General features: G+C 35.1%; 1 protein-coding gene across 6 annotated transcripts in view; it reads left to right on the top strand.

The window, feature by feature from the left end:
• The window catches only part of LOC127979355 (adhesion G protein-coupled receptor B2), a 274,746-nt gene that overhangs the window by 123,496 nt on the left and 125,380 nt on the right, over nt 1-25,870 (top strand). For all 6 annotated transcript variants that reach the window (XM_052584743.1, XM_052584740.1, XM_052584744.1 and 3 more), the window contains exons 3-4: nt 20,001-20,081; nt 21,769-21,954. In XM_052584743.1, coding sequence (XP_052440703.1) covers nt 20,001-20,081; nt 21,769-21,954 — 267 coding nt within the window. The remainder of the gene's footprint in view (nt 1-20,000; nt 20,082-21,768; nt 21,955-25,870) is intronic.

Genomic DNA, 25,870 nt, shown 5'->3' with positions numbered 1-25,870 from the left:
GAAAATTGAGGCTCACAATGAAGCTCTTGCAGTACCTTACATATTCACCTGAACATAACAAGATAAAATGCTGTTAAATTACATAACTTACAGATTTTATTTAAATGGAAAGGATTGACATTTTCTTTCTGATAAGATATGATTTTTTTTTTTTTTTTACTTTTTGAGTGACAAGCTACACTGCGGTTTTCTCAAACTGTTCTTTCCCTTCCTGCCATTTAAGTTTTTTTTTTTACTTCCACTGTCTAGACACCTGAAGAAGGCAAACTGCACTTCAACAGCTATTCAGAGCCACCATAAACTGCCATAAATTTATAGCGTCCGATATGTGGGAAAGCGAGCAAGGACAAGTTAAAGGGAGCCTATTTCCCAGAGAGCCCTGGAAACAAGCTCATCATCTTGGAATCCATTTGACCTTGGTTTGATGTAACCTGCACTAGGTAGCCCATTGAAATTGTAAAGATTGATGTGTTTGTGCTTGGTTATAGCTTTGTGCATCTCTGGCGTTAGGAGGCAAATAAAGCAGGGTTGTCGTCTATAATGCATAACACGACTGGTGCGGTCAAGACCAACTCCGTGGCATTATTTTATTAATAGATATCCTCTCTGCTCCAACATGAGAAATATTCTCAGGGTCAAAGTCTAACACTAATAATGGTAAAACATAGAAAACCGCTAAAAGAAAAGAAGAGAACGAGAGATAAAAAGCGGAACGATAGAAAGGATTCTGTTTCTTAGAGAAACGTCTTGAGAGAAGGGTGAAACAAGCGGGCCCTGCCTTCAGCCGAGGCTAATGTGTTTTTGAAGATTGCTGGGATGAATATCAAATGATGATGCAAGTTTTATGGAGACAGAGGCTCAATGTGGCTGGCTTCTTTTAAACAGATTAAAGAGGCAGAAGATGAAGGAGATGAGTGAGCTACTCGTACGGTTGTGTGTCTAGGCAACGTACTTGCAGCTGCCTTTACAATTGCCTTTTCTCTTGAAAGGTGCTCATTCATTTGTCAGGCTATTAATTCGTATTCTTGTTTGAACAATCCCTGTACTTTCTTAATCCGACTCATAAAATTTGATATAAAAATTATCCATCAACAAGACTAACTGGTCCATGTACCTTACACTCATGCTGTAACACATTTTCTAGAAAGTTAAAAATGTTAATTTATAGTAATGTAGTTGCACTACTGTTCAGAAATTTGGGATCAGTAAGATTAAGGACATTCTATTCATCATGAAAAATATATAAAAAAAAATATATTGTTTCAGAAATATTAGAAACATTAAGCTGCTTTTCAAAATTGATAAGCAAGAAATTGGCATATTAAATGATCTCTGAAGGATCTGAAGGATTGGAGTAGTGGAAAACATTTATTTTAAATGGTATTAATATTTTATCATATTTAAATTTTTACTGTAATTTAAATCAGATAAATGCAGCTTTGGTGAGCATAAGTGAATTTAAATAAATAAAACTCCTTGTGCACTTTAATGCTAAGACATATGCAAGCATTACTTTAGTCAAGATAAAAATAAAGAGACACCAATGAATATATATATATATATATATATATATATATATATATATATATATATATATATATATATATATATATATATATATATATATATATATTAATTGGAATAAACCATTATGCCCTGAAGACTTATCCATGCTCAGCATTTAATTGTGATTTTTTTATTTTTTTTATTTTTTAATTACAATAAAATATCAGCGAGTAAAATTATCCCTTAATCCGTATCTTATTTCCTTTGAAATATAATTATGTAGGACAGGAGAGGCTGATTGTTCGGGAAAAGAAATGTTTTAATTAAAGTTGTTGTTTTCAGGAGTTTTGCTGGAACGGGAATGGTTATTGTTTGTTTTTGTCATTTCTCTGCAGGAGCTCAAGGATTCAGAAGCCATATGGGCATTTGTGTTTAAAGATTTATTGTGTGTGGAGTTTGAAATGTTCCCTGTTGCTATCATGTCGCTATAAAGCCGCCAGGTGCTGGCATGTTTGCAGAGACGTGGGGAGAGTGTTCCTTTGTATGTCTCCTGCGTGGATCTCAGTGGACATTGGCGTAGGAGAGGATTGGGAAAAGGGGACAGGGAGCGATTGAGCTAAGAGGATCGATCCCTCACAGTGTGCGTCAGACCGCATGTTATTTTTACACCTGTCAGGTACAATGCCCAGGTACAGTTCGGGCCAAGTAGGAAGTACCGGTGGCCATGGAGACTGTCACTGAATCTAGGGCACGGTTTTGAATGTGTGTGATCTTGTGAAGCGGCCATGCTATCATTCTTGCACTCGCTGGAAAAAAACAGTCTAAGCAATAAGCTACAAATCATCCGGCCCGTAAACAACACTGCATCATGGAAAATACACATCTCATCCATATAACTCTAACCTGAAAGATTTAGAGTGCTTTAGCATATGCAGAAACTCAATCTGTAGCATTGCCATCCCATCCATCGCATTTGCCTTTCTTCCTCACCACTCTGTCTTCGGTCTTGTTTTCAGCATAATACTGAATATTTATACTCGATATTTAAGTGTAAAAAATGTTATCTCCACCAGTGTTAGGGAAGCTGCTTTGAAACTGTTGAAACTCAATTATCGATATCGAAAACGGTTTTGTTTGTTAATATTTGCCTGTATTTTGTCTGTTGTTCTTTGAATAGAAAAGGGAGGAAAACATTATTTATTTGAAATTTTTTTTTTTTTTTTGTAACAATCTGAAAGTCTTTACTGTCACTTTTTTGATCAATTTAATGCATCCTTTCATAAATAAGACTATTTATTTTTTCGAAAAAGACATTTTTGTGAATGCCAAACGATTTTTTGCTTTCATAAAGTGACGCAACATGTAATTTTGGTTTCATAATGCTTTCCACTTTTCTTTTCATCATTCTCCTCTCTTCTGCCCAGTTCGTCTAACTTACATGCTTGTTTTATTTGCAACTTTTTTCCAAGGATCCAATGTCAGTCCTTGAGTACACTCCAAGATAGCATCTTGCTGTCTGCTTTTATTGAACGAAATGGATGTTTTATGGCAGGCCAGGGCTTCACCGACTGCCTTGATGATTTGTCTTCAGCCAACCAGAGCTGATGGAACATCAGAGCCAGAATGATTGGTCCAATATGACAATCATGTTTCCTGGCAGAGGAGGGAATGGACGGCCTTAGCCAGCAGCAGACTGGACATGTCTGCCACTCTGTGACATCTTCTGACTTCAGCTGTCTCAGAGTCATCCCCACACTCCTAACCAGACCGGGCACCCTCTATTTCCCAGAATGCTTGTCAGGCCATATTTCATATCGTTACATCCTGCCAATTTGACTCCACTGAGTTTTGAGCATGTTCTCATTGCACAGCTCTGAGAACCACGTATTGCAGATATTGGAAATATGCCGCTTGATATGAAATTGTATTGATCGTATCGTTTGTTTTGATACTGGCATTGAAGACTCCTACCACGCATATGAACAGATTAGATTGAGAGAAGCACAGACATCGACTGGGATGTCTTGTTAGTTGCTGTGAATCAGTAGATAACCAAATCTCTATTTGTTGGCTGTTCCAAATGTTCAGTATGTGAGGTGAGGGGTTTTATCACTGGTAAGTCAAACTATTGTGGGTGAAAGTGGCATTTATGGCATACTAAATTACTCTCTCACTCTCACGTTTGTGTATACTTCCATTATGAGGATAAAATTTGATTTTCATTCTCCAAATATCATGTACATTCCACAAAAGAAAAAAAAGAGTCTTACAGTTATGGAATAATATGAACGTTTTATATATGATGACTAAATGTAGTAAACTGTCATTCATACAAAACAGAGTTTGGTTTGTACCATCATAAGAAATGTTTTATATTATGAGCTCAGTTGTCTTGTTTAAAAGACTAGGGTCAGATTAAAAAAGAAAAAAAGAAAAATAATATTAGTTATTCAGCAAGTATGCAATGAATTGATTAAAATGCAGAGTAAAGTGTCTATTTTAAAATATTTCAGTTCTTCTCTGAATTCTGAACTCTATAATCATCAAAGAATCCTGAAAAAGGTATCACGGTTTCCACAGAAACACAGCTGTTTTCAAAATTGGTAAAAAATAAATAAATAAAAAAAATAGCACCAACTCAGTATCTTACAATGATTTCTGAAGGATAATGTAATGCTGGAGAAATTTTACTGTAATTTTATTAAATAAATTGAGCCTTGATGAGCATTAGAGACTTTTTTCAAAAACATTTAAAAAAATCTTACTTCAGAATGGTGTTCACTTCACTGTTTTATATATCTGTGTGTGTGTGTGTGTGTGTGTATATATATATATATATATATATATATATATATATATATATATATATATATATATATATATATATATAATGACATAATGGCATAATATCCTGTTGCCCATGTTGATGTTGGTTTCCCTGTAAAAAAAAATACATTTCTGAAATCTTGTGTGACCAGACCAGACTTTCACAATCCTTCTCAGTGACTCACCACTGCCTTGAATACATATTCCTCAGTGATGTGCAAACTGTTCCTGTCAGGTTGATGGGAATTGATGGCTGAATTCTAGAAACAGTAAGAGAGAAAGAGACAAGGGCTAGTAAGAGAGAGAAAGGGTTATGATTGCTACCGATGAAAGGTTGATAAACACAGCGTTTAGGCAGCAGAAAATAAGACATTTGCAGAAGCAACATTTCCGAGGAGACTGTCCGCTTTTATGGTCAGTGTTTTATTTCACTTCTTTCCAGTCCTGGACCTAAACGCAGGTTTCAAATGTGCTGTTTATTGCTGCTTTTCTCGCTAGAGCACTCCAAAGAGAAGGGAAGATTGGACACTTGAATGTTGTGGATATACAGTATATGCTGTGACATTTAAACTGTTGAAACTATGAAGGGTAATAAAAGGTCTGAATGAGTACTTTCAATTTTACTGTGACCTCTAAATGACATCCCCTTAAAACAGATGCACATCTGTGCACTTGACTTTGGATGTGCATGAGTATGATGTAGAATGTTCATATAATGTTAATAATCACAAACACACAGCCTCCACCGTTATTTTCAGTCACACATTTTTGGAGTCACAGACTTGGCTTTTTTTTTTTTTTTTTTTTGCACATTTGATTTAGTAAGTAAACATTAACTAGATGACTTTGCCCACACATTTATCTTTAACACATTTCTCTTTGTTCACATAATAGAAAACAGCGGATAATTCTGTTAGACTGCTAAATACAGTTCTGTTCACATTCATCCCGGTTAAAGTATGTGTTGTGTGTGTAAATTACTTTTTTATGTATCCAGAATGCATTAACTTGATCCAATTTGGTTAATATTTATATTATTTATAACATATAAGATATTTATAAATCTTATAAAGATATTTAAAAGATTTATGTCGCAAACAAATTCTGCAACTTAAGAATCCTAAAAATAAGTATCACTATTTTTTGCAATAAATACTAAGCAGCATTGTTTTATCAGTTTAACATTGATAATTTCATCAAAGGAATCTATTACATTTTAAGAGATATTAAAATAGAAAACCATTTTAAATTGTAATAATATTTCACAATATTGCAGTTTTTACTGTATTTTGATTAAAATAAAAGCAGACTTGGTCATAAAGTGCTTCTTTCAAAAACATACTGACTTTTGAACTCTAGCCTGGATGGTGAAATTATATTTTTGTTCATACCCAAACTAAACCTATCACAAAGTCCAGTCACTATGCATATACCAAATGTTGTACTTTACACTCAAGTAAAATAAAATATTATTTATTTAAATCACTGTTCCTATAGTTATTGGTGTTATTTACAGCCATCACACAAATATAAAAAGTCCCTGATATTGTTTATTTCTATACAGACAAACCAAAACACTTGAGCAAAACATGATCCCACATTTTACTGGTATTCCACTGTCTGGGTGTACTGTGTTACAGTTCACTTTATTTTGCTATCCTCACTCACATAAATTAACTATAGTGTCCTGCACTCTAGTAAAATATATAAATAATAATAGTAAAATAAATACAAATTATATCTGGTGTCTGAATAATTTTTGGTTTTGACTGTATATAGAGTACATTTTAGTTGTTCCTGTAGGCTGTTGTATTAACACAACTAGAAGTCACCTGTTAGTAAATACAGTTGTTACTCTGACTATGTGAATGCAGCCTGTTTGACTTCTTCTAGCTTATGTTAACAAACGCTGTGAATTTCCAAACCTGGCATGTATGAAGTTCTTATCCAGGTGGTGGCATTCCATGGTTTCCATGACAGTGTATCATGTGACCTCCTCTGGTTATGCCACATGCCCTGTTAGTAGAGATGGAAATCCAGATCTTGAGCTGACCTGCTAATTATTGAAATTTGATCAGTAAGGTTTATATAACTCTTACATATATATAACTCTTATATTTTTTTTTTTTTTTTTTTTTTTTTATTATTTATTCGTTAATGCCATTTTTGTTATTCTGACTAGTTGTCATTTTCTGTAAAATTTCTATAAATTACAATACTTCTATCTGAAAATCGGAAGAAATGCTATCAGTGGTTAATAAAATAAAACAAAAAAGTCAATTTTACTCAAACATACCTTGTTATATTGGCTTATTTATAGCTCTCTGTATATATACTTAACAGGAAACGGGAAAAATGTTTTTTCTTTTTTTTTTTCTTTTTTTTTTCAGGTTAAAAGTATTTATTTTGTTTGTGGTTGATGCTTCTTTTTGTATCTGTTGTCAGCAGCCACTTTTCCAGGTTTCAAAGCACTTTCTGTCATTCAGACACAAAACCACTTTTGAATTCTAGGATTTTTTGTTGAAGCTGTAAGCAGCATGTTTTAGAAAAAGCCAGTACGTATTTTCCAGAAACTGCTTTTATGTACAGGATAGCCATCAAATAGTCATCGCTTCAATAATGCCTAGATTTGCTGGGTCAAATCAGTTTTTTTTTTTTTTTCCAAAAGCTGAGTCCAGGCCATAGTGTTCAAAGAGAAAGCAGAAAGAAAAAGAGTAGAGAGAATCAATACCATAACCACAACAAAAAAAAAAAAAAAAAATGGACTAGTTGCACTTGCATCTTGCCATATTTATTGCATTTACTCGAAATTTGTTGAAATGCAGAAGCTGTATTGTGTTGTAGGCATTATTAAATCTTAAGGAAGGACAGATCATTTCCTTGGCCGTATTCAGATTTCCTTAGATGTATTCAGACCTGCACACACTAATCAAACCTTGGCTGAGAGGATCCAAACAGCTTTACTGCAGCCTGTCTGGAAGACAAAGAGTGACCTGAGATAGTTTGTAAAATCACAGCAAGTGTGCTCGCTTTTGTTGCGCTGTTTCTCTCAGAAAAGGAAAGTGATCTGCACGGTAAAGGGAGCTCTGACTGAAAGCTTTTAAATGTGGAGCTACACAAACAGGTCTGAGAGAAAGTTTGAAAAGCTTTTGTGCAAAATAGTATTGCCATGATACCAGAATTTCAGTCTATACCAATCCAGTGAAATCTAACAGTTCAAAACTAGTTTAGATACCATAGCAAACTCTAACTAACAACAAAGTTAAATACGAATATAAATATTAAGTAATTAAACCAAAGGTGTAGACTTTAAGTAGCAGTCAATGAATGAAACATTTTTTAAGTAATTGTCAGTGTGCAATACAGTAATAAATAATTGCAAATAAATTAGGAAAAGCAAGTGTTCTCTTTATGACAGTACTATTGTTTGATTCATTTTAACATTCAATTTTAATAGATGGTGATTGGTCTAATGTGTTTAGGCAAATAGATTGTTTACATAACTCACTTAAATGGCAATTTTGATCAAGAGGTTCATTTGACCTTGTGCATATGCATATGCAGTTGCATCATTTATTTATTTATCTATTTATTGTTATTAGCAATTCTTTATCATTAATTTGAGTAATATTACCTTTTTCACATCCCTTCATTTTCAGAAACAAAGTACACTCTTTAACTTCAGCTAATACAGTAATTAAATATTTTATTAATGTAATTACATGCTGGAAACTATTTAGGGCACATTTAAATACATTACTCCCTCGTGTTAATAGAAGTACTGCCAGAATGGTCTTTAAACTGGCAGTGCATGCAGGGTTTGGAAGTGAAAACTGGAAGTCAAAAAAGAAGAGAAATGAAGAATACTAAAGGGAGGATGGAGGTAGAGTAATGTGGAAAGAGGCAGATCTGCAAACTAAAAGGCCATTTACTTCACTGGAGAGCTCAGTGGTGTGTGTGTGTGGAAAGCCTATCAAAGACTAAGTCGTCAAACAGTTCAACAGTCCGGGCCTTTTGTGATGTAGTGTATTATTTCTGATGCACTGTCAAGTCCAACGGGAGCAGTTAATATTGATCTTACGTGTTTACAACCATGCACACACACTGCTTTACTTGAGAAAGAAAACAGTATAACCGCATTGAAGGGATCGCCGTGCTTCGTTTGACCGAAATGAGTAAACAGAAAACCGACATTATCGTAACCTATAGCATGATACATACTGTTCATTCAAACATCAAATATTATTTCTCATTTCTTTCATATAGTCGCCAGACTTGGTTTTGTTCAAATCGTCTGCATTCTCTGAGAGATTTATATATTTCTGTTTACTATTTTGAAGTGCTGTTGAATGAGGAAGTCATTCATATGATCATCTTTTTCTAGTGAACTTCAAATCTTTCCACATGCCTCACAGTGCACTCTACGCAAATGTCTGCTACCTGTAAATCCCCTCAATTAGAGGATAAAGATTACTTGCCAGTTTTTGAAGGACCCTCATTTGTCTGAATGTGACCCTCTTTAACTATTGCTTCAGCTTGTGTCTAAAAGACTCTGATTTGTGGTTGAACGCAATGATTTAACCTGTCGATGATATAGATGTTTTTTCATTTTAATTTGACTGTGTAGATATTGGTACTTTTGTTTCTTTGAATAGATAAATGTTGGCCTTTCAACTAGAACAACTACCTGGATGACTAATACAATAGGGTAGCCATGCAACCCTGTATGTGTTCAGTTCAAAGGCTCTTGGACAGGTCCCCCTGGTGGAAATGATTTATTAATGGAATGGGGTTCATGTAATCTATATGAGGGCATGTGGTGAGGGTTGACAGGGTTGACATGCTGTCCATATAGAAGGGCTTGAACATGTTCTCTCTGGACCTAACTATGGAGTGGAGATGTTGGAGGAGTTGTTGAAAGAGTGAACTCATTGTGATTGGCAGGATTGTTGAAACATGTTTCTACCAACCTGTTTCCAGCTAAAATTTTTTTTTTGCTTACATTTATTTTCAAGAACTGAGGTAAACTATCTGTTGTTGCTTTGAGTATGGCTATAAAGGTCACAAAATGATATTCAAAATCACATTAGACACGTTTAACTTTGAACAAAGCACATAATTACCCAAGATTTTCTACTGTCATTTAGTTACTTTAGTTCGAAATGCAACATCGTGGAAATAAAAATTTAATTTATCCACATTTCATGAATTCATTCACCAAAATAGTGAGACCCACCTGTTTGTAACCTATATATTTAAGAGTGAAATAGCAAATCTCAAAATGGAGATCCATTTTCCATACATTTTCAAATTGTTCATTGTAATGTTGTGATGCCTAAATTTACTACTAGCATGATTGATTTAATCGTTCATGCTACTAGTAAATTTAGGCATCACAACGTTATAATGAACAATATGAAAATGTATGCTTTGTCTGTATCTTTGTCTGTAAGAAAGTTCCATCATGTATCTTGTGTACTTTTCGTCCTTCAATCTTCAACACCTTGAGCTATTTTATATTTCAGGGGAGGCGAAAAGATTTGAGTAGAAATAAATAGTGAGAATATGATTATTGCATTTGCTGGTTTCAGAATGAAATGCCTGAATAAAAACATGAAAAACAATATGCACACTCACACCACACACACCGCAGTGAATCTGCATATTCATGTGAGTTCTTATCTTGCATCCAAACACTCGCATTGAAGGAATCGACTGGGATGAGAACACACAAACCTCCACATGGTTTCCCACCGTTAACATCACATCACAACCACGTAATCCATCTCTCACACACACATGCACACCTACACGCTCTGACACATTTGGATTTGTGTCTCTGTGGGTCTCCCGCAATGCCTGGCTCTCGGTGTGGATGAAATCCGTCTTCCCCAACACAGCTGTCATCATGCCTTATGCATCTTTTTTTTTTACTTCTTTGTTTTTCTCCTTGCATGTTTTGCGGCTCGTTTCTTTTTCTTCTGCACTTCCTGGCTCATCTTTGTGTCTAAATCCTGGCCTTGCAAACAACAAAGAATGACTTAGGCTCAAACTGGCAATCCACCAAATCATCTTTCTTAGCTTCAGCCTTTGTCGGAATGAAAAGTTTTACTCTACTCTTGTTTCTCTCCATCCTCTCACTCTCTCTTATCTCTGTATCTATATGTACTGTAAATTGCCATCCAACTTTTTGGGCTCTTATTAAGGCATGTTTACTTAAAGGCCCTACAGATATTTCTTACATTCATACCTGACTTCACCCTGCAGCAGCCTGGAAGGTAGAGTCCCAGCATGTTACTGCAGTCTCAGATAAGGAAGGAAGTGATGTTAATAAGAAGAACACCTACTGGGAGAATAGAAAGAGAGAGTTTTACTTGAGTCACTAACCCCAAGTGTCTCATTCATATGTAACTGTAGTGGAAGTGTATAGATTATCACAGGTTAGCATAGCTAGCTCAATACCTGCGTTTTGTAACTGAATCCAAACAGCGTTTTGTCTATTAAATGCTGTTCAGAATATCTGTTTGATCTGATTTAAATAGCAGTTTTGCAAGCAATATTTTGAGTTTAATAAAAATGTTTCTGTTAGTCATTTTCATAGTATATATATATATATATATATATATATATATATATATATATATATATATATATATATATATATATATATATATATTTATTTTTTTTTTTTTTTTTTTTTTTTTATTCTCCAATATGGATATTTTACAAAATGCATTTTTAATTGCATGCTCATTTCCCCAAAATGTGTATTTAGATTTAGATTACCTCCACTGTCATCTAACAATTTAATAGCACTTAGTTAAATGTGATTGTGTAAATGTAATCTCAAAATGATTTTATTTTATTTTTTAAGAAAATTGCATTGTGGGTTTTAATACTGGACAATAGTCAGTTATATCAGCACTGACATCATCGACATATGCCGGGAATATAATATCAGATCATTGTTATTATTTTCCCCTGTCAGCTGCCTATTATAGACCTCCTTAATGCATATACTGTACAGCACACACAGATTTTTTTTTATTTTTTTACAATAGCAAATCCAGAAGTCACATTGGAGACTTGGCCCTGACCACATCAATTTGACAAGGAGATACATACATAAATAAACACACACCTATAATTGTGCCGAGTAGGTCACAAATGTTGCAGTGTATAGTCATAAATAGCCCTGTGTGCACATGCACTTGTGTATACAATCAGGGTTTGGGGACGTGTGCATAAAACATGGCCAGACAGAGGAGAGAGATGTGGGCATGAAGACGCATAAATCACTTTCTTTTGTGTGGCTCACTGAGTCAGATAGAATCACCACATCAAGGATATATGAACACACACACACTTAGGCACCACATAGTAATCATAGTAAGTGGAGTAAAATAAATAAATAAATCACCCACATTAAAATGAAAAAAACGATAATGCATACACAAAAGCACATAGAAACATTTAGGTTTTATCATGTTGACAGTCAAACTCACTGACCTATACCAAATAATAATAGAATGTATGTCATTCCACACCTGTATGACTTTCTTTCTTCTGTTTAAGATTCAAGCTGTTTTGAAGAATGTCCTGGTAGCATTTTCATGCATTTGCATTGAAGGAGCATTGAAACTATCTAGCTTCAAAAAGGACACAGAAACACCATAAACGTATCACAGAAGTGGTTCATATGAATCATACCCTCTGCTTAGAGTCCTCTTAATAGCTTCGTGAGAGAAACAGTCCTGAATGTACATTGTTATTCTCAATTACCTTTCTTTCCAACAAGTTATTAACTCCTGTAACTCAATCATTTAGTGATTCAGCTGATTAACCAAGAACCAAATCATTCAGATTTTTGAATGTACCATATAGACCTGTTTTGTGAAGTGCACTAACTGATTCATTGAACAGTCAAAAGAACAGTTTGTGCTTCCTCTATCAAGAACTCTGATGCATGAGGTGAGGAAGTGCGAATATCAAGAATCCCAGTGAAAAGCATTTCTGAGTGAATTATTCATTTTACAGTATATGCTATTGAAAGCTCAAAGGAACACAAAAAAGGGCAGTTATCTAAAAGTTTACTTTTATATATATATATATATATATATATATATATATATATATATATATATATATATATATATATATATATATATATATATACAGTATTGTTCAAAATAATAGCAGTACAATGTGACTAACCAGAATAATCAAGGTTTTTAGTATAATTTTTATTGCTACGTGGCAAACAAGTTACCAGTAGGTTCAGTAGATTGTCAGAAAACAAACAAGACCCAGCATTCATGATATGCACGCTCTTAAGGCTGTGCAATTGGGCAATTAGTTGAAAGGGGTGTGTTCAAAAAAATAGCAGTGTCTACCTTTGACTGTACAAACTCAAAACTATTTTGTACAAACATTTTTTTTTTCTGGGAATTAGCAATCCTGTGAATCACTAAACTAATATTTAGTTGTATGACCACAGTTTTTTAAAACTGCTTGACATCTGTGTGGCATGGAGTCAACCAACTTGTGGCACCTCTCAGCTGTTATTCCACTCCATGATTCTTTAACAACATTCCACAATTCATTCACATTTCTTGGTTTTGCTTCAGAAACAGCATTTTTGATATCACCCCACAAGTTCTCAATTGGATTAAGGTCTGGAGATTGGGCTGGCCACTCCATAACATTAATTTTGTTGGTTTAGAACCAAGACTTTGCCCGTTTACTAGTGTGTTTTGGGTCATTGTCTTGTTGAAACAACCATTTCAAGGGCATGTCCTCTTCAGCATAGGGCAACATGACCTCTTCAAGTATTTTAACATATGCAAACTGATCCATGATCCCTGGTATGCGATAAATAGGCCCAACACCATAGTAGGAGAAACATGCCCATATCATGATGCTTGCACCTCCATGCTTCACTGTCTTCACTGTGTACTGTGGCTTGAATTCAGAGTTTGGGGGTCGTCTCACAAACTGCCTGTGGCCCTTGGACCCAAAAAGAACAATTTTACTCTCATCAGTCCACAAAATGTTCCTCCATTTCTCTTTAGGCCAGTTGATGTGTTCTTTGGCAAATTGTAACCTCTTCTGCACATCCCTTTTTTTTAACAGAGGGACTTTGCGGGGGATTCTTGAAAATAGATTAGCTTCACACAGACGTCTTCTAACTGTCACAGTACTTACAGGTAACTCCAGACTGTCTTTGATCATCCTGGAGGTGATCATTGGCTGAGCCTTTGCCATTCTGGTTATTCTTCTATCCATTTTGATGGTTGTCTTCCGTTTTCTTCCACGTCTCTCTGGTTTTGCTCTCCATTTTAAGGCATTGGAGATCATTTTAGCTGAACAGCCTATCATTTTTTGCACCTCTTTATAGGTTTTCCCCTCTCTAATCAACTTTTTAATCAAAGTACGCTGTTCTTCTGAACAATGTCTTGAACGACCCATTTTCCTCAGCTTTCAAATGCATGTTCAACAAGTGTTGGCTTCATCCTTAAATAGGGGCCTGATTCACACCTGTTTCTTCACAAAATTGATGACCTCAGTGATTGAATGCCACACTGCTATTTTTTTGAACACACCCCTTTCAACTAATTCAACTAATTGCCCAATTGCACAGCCTTAAGAGCGTGCATATCATGAATGCTGGGTCTCATTTGTTTTCTGAGAATCTACTGAACCTACTGGTAACTTGTTTGCCACGTAGCAATAAAAAAATATACGAAAAACCTTGATTATTCTGGTTAGTCACATTGTACTGCTATTATTTTGAACAATACTGTATATCCCTATTGATTCTTTATGCTTGTTTCTACCGCCTGTCTAACTCTAAATCCCATTGCATCACTCTGAGTTCCGGTCATAATTGTTTTATGGGGGAGGCCCAGCACAGTGTCCTGTATGAAAGCTTTTGTATTTTTTTTACTTTCTGTTTGTACCTTCATGACAGTTGAGAATGGACAGATGCTTGTTATAATAACTGTCCACCCCTACTGGAGGCTGATGGACAGGTCGTATTCGCCTCTCACAGAACTCTGCAGAGCATGGGAGAGCTGGAGAGGAAGGATGTGGAGTGAATTGTTGGGGTTTTAAAGTTGTTGATGTTGCTGTGGAGAGGCAGGCTGAGGGGTGTCATGCGTCTGCTGGAGATGCATCGCTGCCGTGCTGATAGATTCTCTTGCTAATGCTGCTGCCGATTTTTCTTCTGCTACATCTGTTTTATGTCTGGCTGGCTGGTATGGTGCCTCGCTGCGGTTTGTTTCAAAGCTAAGTGTTTTAGTTTACTTTGAGATGTACTTTTCACAAAGCATTACCAAGATACACAAACAAACTCTTTTGTGCACTAAAATAGGGATGTGCAGAAGTATGTGCTTTCAAAATCAGGCTCACCTGCCAGAAAGGATGTTTCTTTGGATGTTTTATGAATAGGACACATTTTTGTGTGTTGAAAAACAGCTGGATAGAACATCTATCTATCTATCTATCTATCTATCTATCTATCTATCTATCTATCTATCTATCTATCTATCTATCTATCTATCTATCTATCTATCTATCTATCTATCTATCTATAATTTTTTTATGGAATTGTTAATTGAATTAGTATTTTAATTAACCCACCACTTCTAAATACAATAAATAATAAAAAAAATATTTATATGTGACATAGATGCACACGCACGCACACACACACACACACACACACACACACACACACACGTCTTTGGAGTGTTTTTTTTTTTTTTTTTTTTTGCACATAACACAAACTTAATCCTTAAAAACACAGATAATGTAAAATTTCGCAAATCTTAAAATTAATATCTATTTTTACAGTACATTTTGTACATGATAATTTTCTGCTGCCTAAATTTACTCCATTTAATGGTTTTCAGGGTGTGATTATTTATTTTTACTGTATTTGGTCAAAGTAGTATATCTTAATATTATCAGACATTTAAAATGAATCAGCTACATTTGTAAAAATAATTATTGACTTATTGGTGTAGAACATTATTTTAACCTAATATGAAAAACTGGTCGATATTGCTAACCGAGATTTCATTGTGTCCCATGTCTAATGTTGCCTTAACTGATGAGTGTTGTGTAGCATCTTTAAATATCCAAGCTCAGTATTGATTGTTTAGGATGGATGCGTGCGGCTGTTCAGCACACTGTGCTTTTCTTGAACCCAAGTGAGTAATATAGACACACCGCCAGGCTGTTTAATTAAATGGCTTAAGTTTGAGCTAACCGCTTAAATTCATTTCCGGCTTCCAAGAACAAGCTGTGAGAGTGGCGGAAACATAATTCAACCTCTCATTTAGTGCTTAAAGTTTTAGCGTCAGATACATGTGCACACACACACACCGGAAGGTGGAATTAAGTACAGTTGGCTCTCAAGGGGAAATGTACAGAAGACGTCCCAGGATGACGAACATCTGTTTAGCATACTGGACTCTTAGACAGGTTACACACCCCACTGCTGCAGTCTTCTCTAGAGAATCCTGCTTTACCACATGACTGAGTTTCAGCTTGAGAATAAAATATCGACTCAGAGAAGAAACTGAGGTTTGTACAGTTACATATATAGATTGAGCATCTCTTCTACTGTAAAAGAAAAGGCATTTGAAGTGCATTAAAAGGATTTCAAATGTTTTATTATTATTATTAATTTTATTCAAGGATGCATTAATGAAAGAAATGTTAGTATATGAGAATAATTCCTGAAGGATCATGTAAAAACTCTGGAGAAATTAGTTTTTAATTACAGTATCATTTGTAAAATTCTTTTAACTGTATTTTGATTAAATAAATGCAGCCTTGGTGACCATAAGATAGTAGTTTACAGCTTAAAACTCCATTCTCTGTAATGTTACACATAAGAAAGAAAGTCATGTAGGTTTGGAACAACGTACCATATGACTGAGTAAATAAAAAAAAAGAAAAGAAAAAGAAAACACTACTATTGCTTTAAATTGTGAAAGGCACTGTATGATGACTCAGTTTACTCTGAAGCACGGTCAAGATGAAGACTAATGAAGCGTGGGCTGTTTCCTTCTCAACATGTGGATGTTATTGGATGCAGGCTGGACACTCTGTGAAATGCGGCAGGAAGGAGACGGGTGGTGGCTAATAGAGATGTTATTGTGAGGAAATTGAGAAATCAAAGACATAAAAAAAGGTCATAGGCTATACTTCAACCCAGAATCTGTGTCTGATTTGAAGATAAAAGACGCATTTATTCCATCTCTATCTTACCAAACCGCTCTCTTCACCCTCACCGCCGAATGGAGACAGTGTCGTAGACCCGACGTAGAACAACAGACGCAGAGGAGAGGCAGAGCGTAGGAGTGAGATACAAAAAAGCAAGCAGAACAAACCCCCGCCTTTCCTGACACCACTATTGTCTTTTCCGTGACAGAGTAAATTAGTGTGATCGTCTGCGTGCGCGTCTGAGCTATCATAAGCATATTAACACAGGCCCTGCAGGGAGCGCTGGTAATCAGGTCTGTTTGACTGAGCCAACAGGGAGAAGTCTCTAGAGTATCCATCCATCCCATGTGCTCCAATGTATATGATGCATTTCCCTTTACTAATAAATGCCTGTCTCCCTTTCTTATGCAGTACTATATGATTTTCCTCTCACAGTTTCTTTTGTCTCTTTGTTTTCTTGTTTTCTAACCAACTTAGGTTCTAGTTCAATCTTTAGGTTCTAGTGTACAGCTTCTACCACAATATATATAATTTATTATATTTATGTATATAAATGTAATGTATAAAATGAAATATATTTAGATGTATATACATAAACATTTGAATTAGTGCTGTCAAAAGATTAATTGTGATAAATCGCATCCAAATAAAAGTTTGTGTTTACATTAGGGCTGTGCGATATGGACATGCGATAAAAAAACTCTTCTCGTCTTTTGGTACCCCACAGTCAGCAGAAGTGAGAAAAAAGTGTTTAGTACATTTGAAATCTGGAAATATATCTTACAAAAATGCATGGATTCGCTACAGGGGGCCTTTATTCAGCCCATGGAACTGTGTGAGGGACGTTTTAATAATGATGGTCGCAATTTATTTCACGTCTTCTGAACGGTTGACAACAAACACCCGCTTTTCCCCCATTGAAAGGCTTAAAAACCGCAAGGACAATTTTTTATATAACTCCGATTGGAATATTCTGAAAAAGGAAAGTTGAATAGACCTAGGATACTTCGAGGTTGAGTAGAAGCTGGACAAATTTTCATTCAGGGAGAAGTTGTCCTTTAAACACCAGTGCTACATCCATACACATTCAAATTGATGTCTGTGTTGTCTATCACAATGTTTTGGGAGTGTCTTTTCCTAAGCTTTGTATTTTTATAACACAGTGTCAAGGTAAAGCTAGTTTCAAGAGTCACACTTTTCCATTCTGTCTTTTGAAAATATGTATTACAAATCTTTATATTAAAAGCATTATATAGCTTAAACTTTTCCTTGTTTATAATCTATTTTTGAAGCATTCAGATTTAAATGCAGGTCAAATGTTTCTTTGCCCTACATTATTCAAATTCATTGGAATCTTTACAGTAGTATCTGCATTTAAAATCCTGTCTGCACTGACATGTAAACTACTTTTCGCATCAAAATAATGGAAACGTAAACACAGTCTGTGGGGTGCTTCATTCTTCGCATCTTGATAACGATGAATTTAGCATTGGGAATCAGTGAAGTATAAATCATGATCCCTTTTTTTTCTTTCTCTCAGTTCATGCTGAGGGTCTGCTTTATGATTTTGAATTATTCTAAGCACCCATAAATGCTCGTGGTAATTTAGAAAGAGCCCTAAGAGAATCCACTTGTTTTCTAGTGTTTTCTTCCTATGGTTCTTCCTGCTACATCTTATGGAAATCCTCTTTTCCTGCATATGCTGGTGGAATGTATTAGCAACCCACGCAACTCATCTTTTCACATATTCGGAGCAAAAGGTCAAGTCGACCAATCAGCTCCAGAGAAGAGAGTGCTGCACGCTGAATGAGTGTACTGGGCACTCTATACATTAGAGACAAACAAAGTCAATGTTAAAGAGTGCAAACATTTAAGAGAGAGAAAGAGAGAGAGAGAGTAAAACACACACACACACACACACACACACACACAAACTGGTCTCCATGTGTAATTGTAGACATATTTTTATATAACTGCAGCACAGGAGAGGTTGTGTAGAGGCCCTTATAAGGAGATGGTTTGGATATGTTGTATGCTAATTACTTTGGACACTCCCACCCTCATTTATATTTAACGCTGGTTCATTAACATTAGTTTGAACATGTGTACTCACCAGCATTTTTTACATTCTTTTTTGTTTTTAGTTTTTTCCTGTGCACATGGAAGCCTGTTCCCACAACTAGATTTTAAAAAGTATTAATAAAAAGGCAACTTTAGATTTAATTAACATGTACACTCATAATTGTGAGATGTATACTTGCATTTCTGACAAAAAATAATTGCAAGACCAAAATCTGACTTTTTTTGCAATTCTGAGCGTACATCTCACAATTCCTAATTTACACACACACACACACACATAATATATATATTTATCTTGCAATTCTGACCTTTCTTTCTTTGAATTCTGAGTTTACATCTTGCAAAAAAAAAAAAAAATCATACAGTTACAAGTTACAAATTATATATATACATATAATTTGGCAGAAACAAGCTTCCATACTTCTCAAAAAAAAAAAAAAAACCTGTTTTTTTTTTTTTTTTTTTTTTTTTTTTTAAGAAGAAGAATAAGAAGAAATAAATTGTCGGTGCAACTTGAATTAGAAACACTACAGTTTTAGGATGAGGTGTCAAAAAGAGTTAATCCCTCGGATTAATTTGGTTTGTTCAGGCACTCATGACACTATACACTGAACGTAAAGACTTACATTCAGCAAAGTAGACAAGGAATTAGCCAGTTTCCACAAAACTTCACTTTTTTGGGGACAGGTAGCCTCATCAGAGCGAGGAGGAGTTGAAATATATGCTCTCATGAGTGTGTATTCACATTATGAGGGATTTCATGTGCCCGAGGACTAGGCCAGATATAGCAAACACTTTGGTGAAGGGTCTCTGTTGGCTTACGTAGGTTTACTCAGGAGCTGCTACAAGATGAGGTTTGTAGCAGCACACTTAAAATGTTCCTCACACAATGGTGAGATTTACATTTCATTCAAGGGCAAGGCGAAGCTCGGTGGAGAGATGTATTACATTATTGTGTAAATGTAAAACAGTGCTAATAGTATGTGTGGGCTTTAGAATTTGTGATTGTATAAACGTATGCGTCAGTTCCATACTAATAAAGACACATGTGTAGCAGCATATTCTGACTAGAATGTAGTGAGATTTATGAGTCACATTTGAAGCATATAAAAACAAGAAAAAAACAAAAAAAATTGTGACCCTACATGCCTTATATTGTATTTTTGTTATATTGTTATTGTTATTAAATATATGAGTACATAAGATATATTCATGTATCATATTCCTGTTGACACCACTTATAATAATAAATTATTATATAAATAATAAATCCTCTATAGCTCATACATGGCCTGTCTTATCCTATTTCTTTATAATATATATATTTTTTTCTTTGTCATATGTCTGTCTAGAACCTGATGATGATGAGCAGAAGGTGAAGACACAAAGGCCACGATCAGCTGACCAGCCAGGTGTGTTTCAGGCCCAGACAGGTGAGTCCCATCTCCTTTCATTATTAAGTCGAATTGCATTTCAGAACCATGGACAGTGCTTTGATGTTTTTCAAGAGAGAGAAAAAAAAGTCTGAAAATAGCAACTCCTATAGGTTATGTAAGCATGCATGTTTTAATTAAAAAGGAAAATAGTCCAGTCTTCAGTGTTTCATTTGCTGCTAAGTTATTATTAAACATTATTGGTGCTCAGTGCATAATAATGATTTTTTTATTATCATCAGTGATGAAAACAATTTACAAACCTTTTGTAATATTATAAATGTGTTTAGTGTCACTTAATGAAGTCATGATGTCCATGCTGAATAAAAGTACTACTTTCAAAAATATTAATCATCAAAAGTGGTTTGTGCACCAAATTCCTGAAGGACCATGTGACATTGAAGGAATAAATTACACTTACATGCACACATTTCAACATTGAAATAATTCATATAAATATACATATGTGACCATGGACCACAAAAGCAGTCAAAAGTTGCACAGGAATATTTGTAGCCAATAGCCAACAATACTTTGTATGGGGTCAAAATGATTGATTTTTCATCATTAAAAATCATTAGGATATTAAATAAAGATCATTATCCTAACAAACCATACATCAGTGGAAAGCTTATTTATGCTTATTATTATGATTTATAAATCTCAGTAAAAAAAAAAAAGACCCTCATAACTGGTTTTGTAGTCCAGGGTCACATATTATATATAAATAATTCACAACTCTTTTGTAATTGTTACATTTTTGTTTTAAAACTGGGTCAGACATTATTTTAAGGTCAGGTTCCCACTATTAACTAACGATGAAGTATGACTTTTACCTCAATAAACTGCTAATTACTGCTTATTAATTGTTTTTAAGGTAGTTTTAAAATTTTGGTATTGTGTAGGATTAGGGATGTAGGATATGGTCATGCAGAATATATGCTATACAAATATAATATAGAATATAGAATGTATAAGTACAAATAAACAACCAATATGCTAGTACTATGCATGATAGTAAGCTACTTGTTACTAGTGAGAATTGGTCTCTATACTGAAGTGTTACCTGAAATGGTATTTACTATTAAAAATTACTAATAAATCTGTTGAAGTAATTGGCATCTTTTTTTCTACTCTTCAGCCTCCATGTCTGTGATAGAAAACGTATGTGCACAAACTCCCGTTGGCACCCCTGTCCCCATCAGCCCCCTAAACGCTATTCTCCACCCATCTGCTCCACAAATAAGGCTAAGCTCTGGCTCACCACATGCAAATGAAGATGTAATACGATTACAAGACATGCAATTAATTCGATTTGCCCATTCACTTCATGATGTCCCCTCTATCTAAGGACACGGCTTTCAAAAATGACAAAAAAATGACAAGGGAACTTTACGTGCCGTATTCCCACCCATCACGTTCAGCCTAAGCTGATGGGTCGGCTCCAGCTGCCGCTGACCTTGCAAAACCTTTTAAATTGCTGAAGACAAGTTATGGATTGTTGGAGGTTTTCCTGAATGCTTAAGAAATAAATAAACATTCCTGGAAGAGCTGTTCTAATTTATTTACAGGAATGTATTGACATAGTAGGGTCACATAACTCTTCAGAACTAACGTTAAAGTCTGTGGTTTGAGTCTGGGTCAAGAATTTAAAGATTTTATTTTCTCTCCGTCTTGTGTTTTGTAGGTGACCCAGCAGCGGAGGAGTGGTCTCAGTGGAGTGTGTGTTCACTGACGTGTGGGCAGGGTTGGCAGGTTCGTTCTCGCTCATGTGTGTCCTCTCCATACGGGACCCTCTGCAGCGGCCCGCTGAGGGAAACCCGACTCTGCAACAACACTGCCACCTGCCCAGGTGAGCCGCAGCATCAAGCAGGTAGAGTACCTCCATGCTTTTGGATGCCCATCTACACATTCACACTTTCTCACACTCTGCATGAGCAGGTCAAATATAATTAAACATTAGCTGAATGTTCACTTTTGCTTTGTAAGTATTATTGGCCAGTGCATGAGAAGAATCTACAGCTATTAGATGAATTAGTTAGTATTATTTATTTTGCATGGCACACACATTGCCTCCCTCCACTGCATGCTTGAAGTACATGTGCATCACACACACTGCATTTTTGTTGAGTATCTATTGTGGAACTGCGTACAATTGACACTCTGTACTGCATTGATATAAATCAAGCTGTTCAGTCTTTTTTGTCCATGTACTTGAGTATGCATACTTGAGATTGATGTGCATCAAGGTTGTGTGATTCAGGTGAGATAAGTCTCACTCGTATTTATTTTATTTTATTTTTTGCACGTCTGCACATTGGTTTTTGATAAAATGAGTATCGGCATGTTAAAAACACTGTTGAATGGACATTTGCAGTCCTGGATGCTGATTGGTTAGTTCAGCATTCAAGAGGTGCTTCAATTCACATTATACAACAGGGACTTTTCACTGTTTGTATAACTCAGCTTGTATGTGTTCGTTCCAGACAGACTGTGTGCCCTATTTTAATGATCTAAACACAAGTGTAAGGCTCAGATGCACTCAGAGTGTGTCCAAATCCACTTTTGCTATTTTAACAACGGAAAAAAACGGTGTGCCATGGCGCATTTCTGCAGGACATGCAGGAATCCACCAAAGCTCAGCGCGATGAGCAAATATATATATATAGTATGATTGTTCAATTGATTAGCCACTTTCATTGATCATTATTAGTAATAGGCTGAATTGCAAATAGGTAGCCTAATTCTAATACATGCAATGACTATCCATCATTACTTTTTTTATATTTGTGTAGCCTATATACATAAAAATCTTACTGACCTCAAACTTTTGAACAGTGGTGTTCATTTAATAGACTAAACTATATTAAACACATAGCACAACAGGTAATATACTATGGCTTGAAACATTTCCCAATCCACAAACCTGTTTGAATATTATCATTCCCTCTTCTTCTTTTTCTTTTTTTTTTCCCCCTCATTTGTATTGTTTTGGAGATTGAAGGAGATTTAATGAATGTCTACAGTTAAAACCCCAAATGATTTCACCAGGGGCTTTTTAAATTTTCCTGCTTTGTCTTTAAACTCTGAGTAGAACATGCGAAGCTTTATGCTTACAAGGCATATATAGATTGACCATTGTAGCATATCATCAGCTGTTTAAGTCCTTCTGTGTGTTAATACTATATTTATGTAAAACAGTTATACATAACATAACATAACATAACATAACATAACTCAATTTACCTCCCACTTGTGCATTCAGCCTGAGTTCTGATATTCAGCATTGATGAGATGGTTGCCATGTTCAGAATTGGGCATTTTTCAGTCGCTCCAAGAGTGCGGATCAGTGCTTTAGGACATGATTTAAGGACAGCGGCAGATGATCTCAGCCAAGCGAGGAAGACTCCTAGTGAAGGGTTTCTCCTGGAAATATCTGCCTGTCGATTATTGATTCTAAACAGTGATCGATGAAGCTCAGATATGAGTGACATTATGTTTAGACATACAAACCTTTGGAATGCATATATTTTTGTTATGCTATAGGACAGAAAAGCTGATTATAGAGATCTATGTGGCAATAAAAAGGTAAAAAATGGCCAGAAATTAGAATGCGAGATGCTTGCTGTTAACTTTTTTGAGAATTTTATACTATTTTTGCTGACAACATAAGCAGGCAGGCAATGTTTACTAAAGGGACACAAAATTTGGCAGAGAAAGACAATGTGAACCAGAGCAGAGCCTCATGTGTGTGCGTGCATGTGTTCATAGATTACTTTCAATCCACAGTAAGTGTTTAACAGGGATGCACACTGACGAAAAGGGACCGAGTGTCTTTGAGATTAGCCTGAGCTAGCATAGCTTCAGCAGAGTTTAACGCTCAATGGAAGTCCCTTGGTCCTTCTTTTGGCTTTTGTTCAAACAGAAGTTAATTGATTTGCGGAAGCAATTATGCAGGCCAGGTTTATTTAGTTTGGAGGAGAGCTATTATTCAAAATTGATCAAGCACAGCCTTCAAATAAAATAGGTACTTTTAAAATAACAGCCATTCTGGCTGCAGTCTTAAATTGCCCTCTGTTTGCTCATTAGCTAATCCCAATCTAGAGCTCAGTCTAATTTGTGGACACAAGCCATCGATAGCTGTTTCCATCAGAATTAACACTGTGAATTCTTGAATTGTGTTCTCTTTTGCTTTCTCAGTAATGGTATGGTATGTTTTACCATGTAAGCTTTAAGATTGGATTGTTTGACTGCATTTCTAGGTAATACGTTGTTTCATGTATCGACACATCTCAAAAAGAGCTGTCAGCTGACATACTTTTGAAGAAAAAATGTGTGCAGTTGACCTTTTGTATAGCGCCAAATGTGGAATGGAAGCTGCCATTAAGCAGTATATTTAGGCTTTTCAGTAAAAGTTTTACACAAAAACAATTACGAAAAAAAAAACAATTAGCGATAAAGGCAATACAATAAATTTAACAAACTGATTTCTCAAGCAAATTTAAACGTGACAACATCTTAAAAATCTACCTTCAGAACCTGGTTGATCCTTGTTTGAATGGTGTTAGTTTGACTATTTGTTACCCAACAACTAATACAAAATAAATGGTATTACATTTTTTGTTCAGAGGACTGAAATCACAAAAAGTAGTTCAAATGAATAAATTTTTAACACATACAAAACCACTGCTACTGAAAAGCCTGGACCTTTACCCCAAAACTACTATAAATAGCAGTCATGGCAACTAGCCCTGATCTCTTCTGTAACGAACATGAAAGAATGTGGTTTTCTTCTCCAAACAAAGGCAAAGATATCAGTCAAAAGGTTTCCATGGCAAGATCACAAGTCATCTGCAATGCTAAACCTTGGTCCCAATGAAACCCAAAATCTAAATTAATCTTTTCATGATAGCCTTAAGAAATTCCCCTCAGTGTGTTTGAGGATGTGTCTAGCGCTGCAGCATGTCATTGTGTCTGGGCAGCGGAGCAGAGCAATGCTAGGCCAAACTCAATCTGCTCAACTTTAATGAAGGAACTATTCAAAGCTTGCAGCTCTACTGATAAATGAAATCTGATGCAATTATCTCAGACAGGTAAAATGACTCATAAAACCTAGAGTCAAATGGGGAAGCTATGTTTAAGTAAATTTCTGGTGGATGTATTTATTTAATTAGTATTGCATTTTATTTTTTACTGCTACTTTTGATTGTTATTTCGGCTGTTATTTTTTTTATTTTATTTTTTGTGTCTTCAGAGCCTGGTCATATTTTTAAAGTTGTGAGCCCTTTGTGAAATTGAATAGAATACTCAAATAAATAAAGCAGCATATTAATGCTGTTCATGCAGGATTGTAGGCGATGTGGTTGCTTACTTGGGAACACAGCTCTAGTTTAAATGCAACTGTTATCTTATTGTTCATTCTAATGTGACTTTGGTGCTTGACAATATACCCAGTAGTCATCTTTTTCTATTGGTAATTTAATGACCTCACAAAATGTAATAATAATAATAATAATAATAATAATAATAATAATAATAATAATTATTATTATTATTATTATTATTATTATTATTATTATTATTATTATTATTATTATTTATTTATTTTTATTTTATTTATTTTTTGCATACATTTATTCATCTGTAATAACTGATTGCCATTCTGTAGATGTTACATTTCCAGTTTACAACTGGCTTGTCTCTTATAATAGGGCAAAATGCAACTAACAATATGATACAGGTGCTTCTCAATAAATTAGAATGTCGTGGAAAAGTTAATTTATTTCAGT

The sequence above is a fragment of the Carassius gibelio genome, chromosome B19, assembly GCF_023724105.1.
Source record: "Carassius gibelio isolate Cgi1373 ecotype wild population from Czech Republic chromosome B19, carGib1.2-hapl.c, whole genome shotgun sequence".
In the NCBI taxonomy this organism is placed as follows: domain Eukaryota; kingdom Metazoa; phylum Chordata; class Actinopteri; order Cypriniformes; family Cyprinidae; genus Carassius; species Carassius gibelio.
This window is presented reverse-complemented; position numbering and strand designations above follow the sequence as displayed.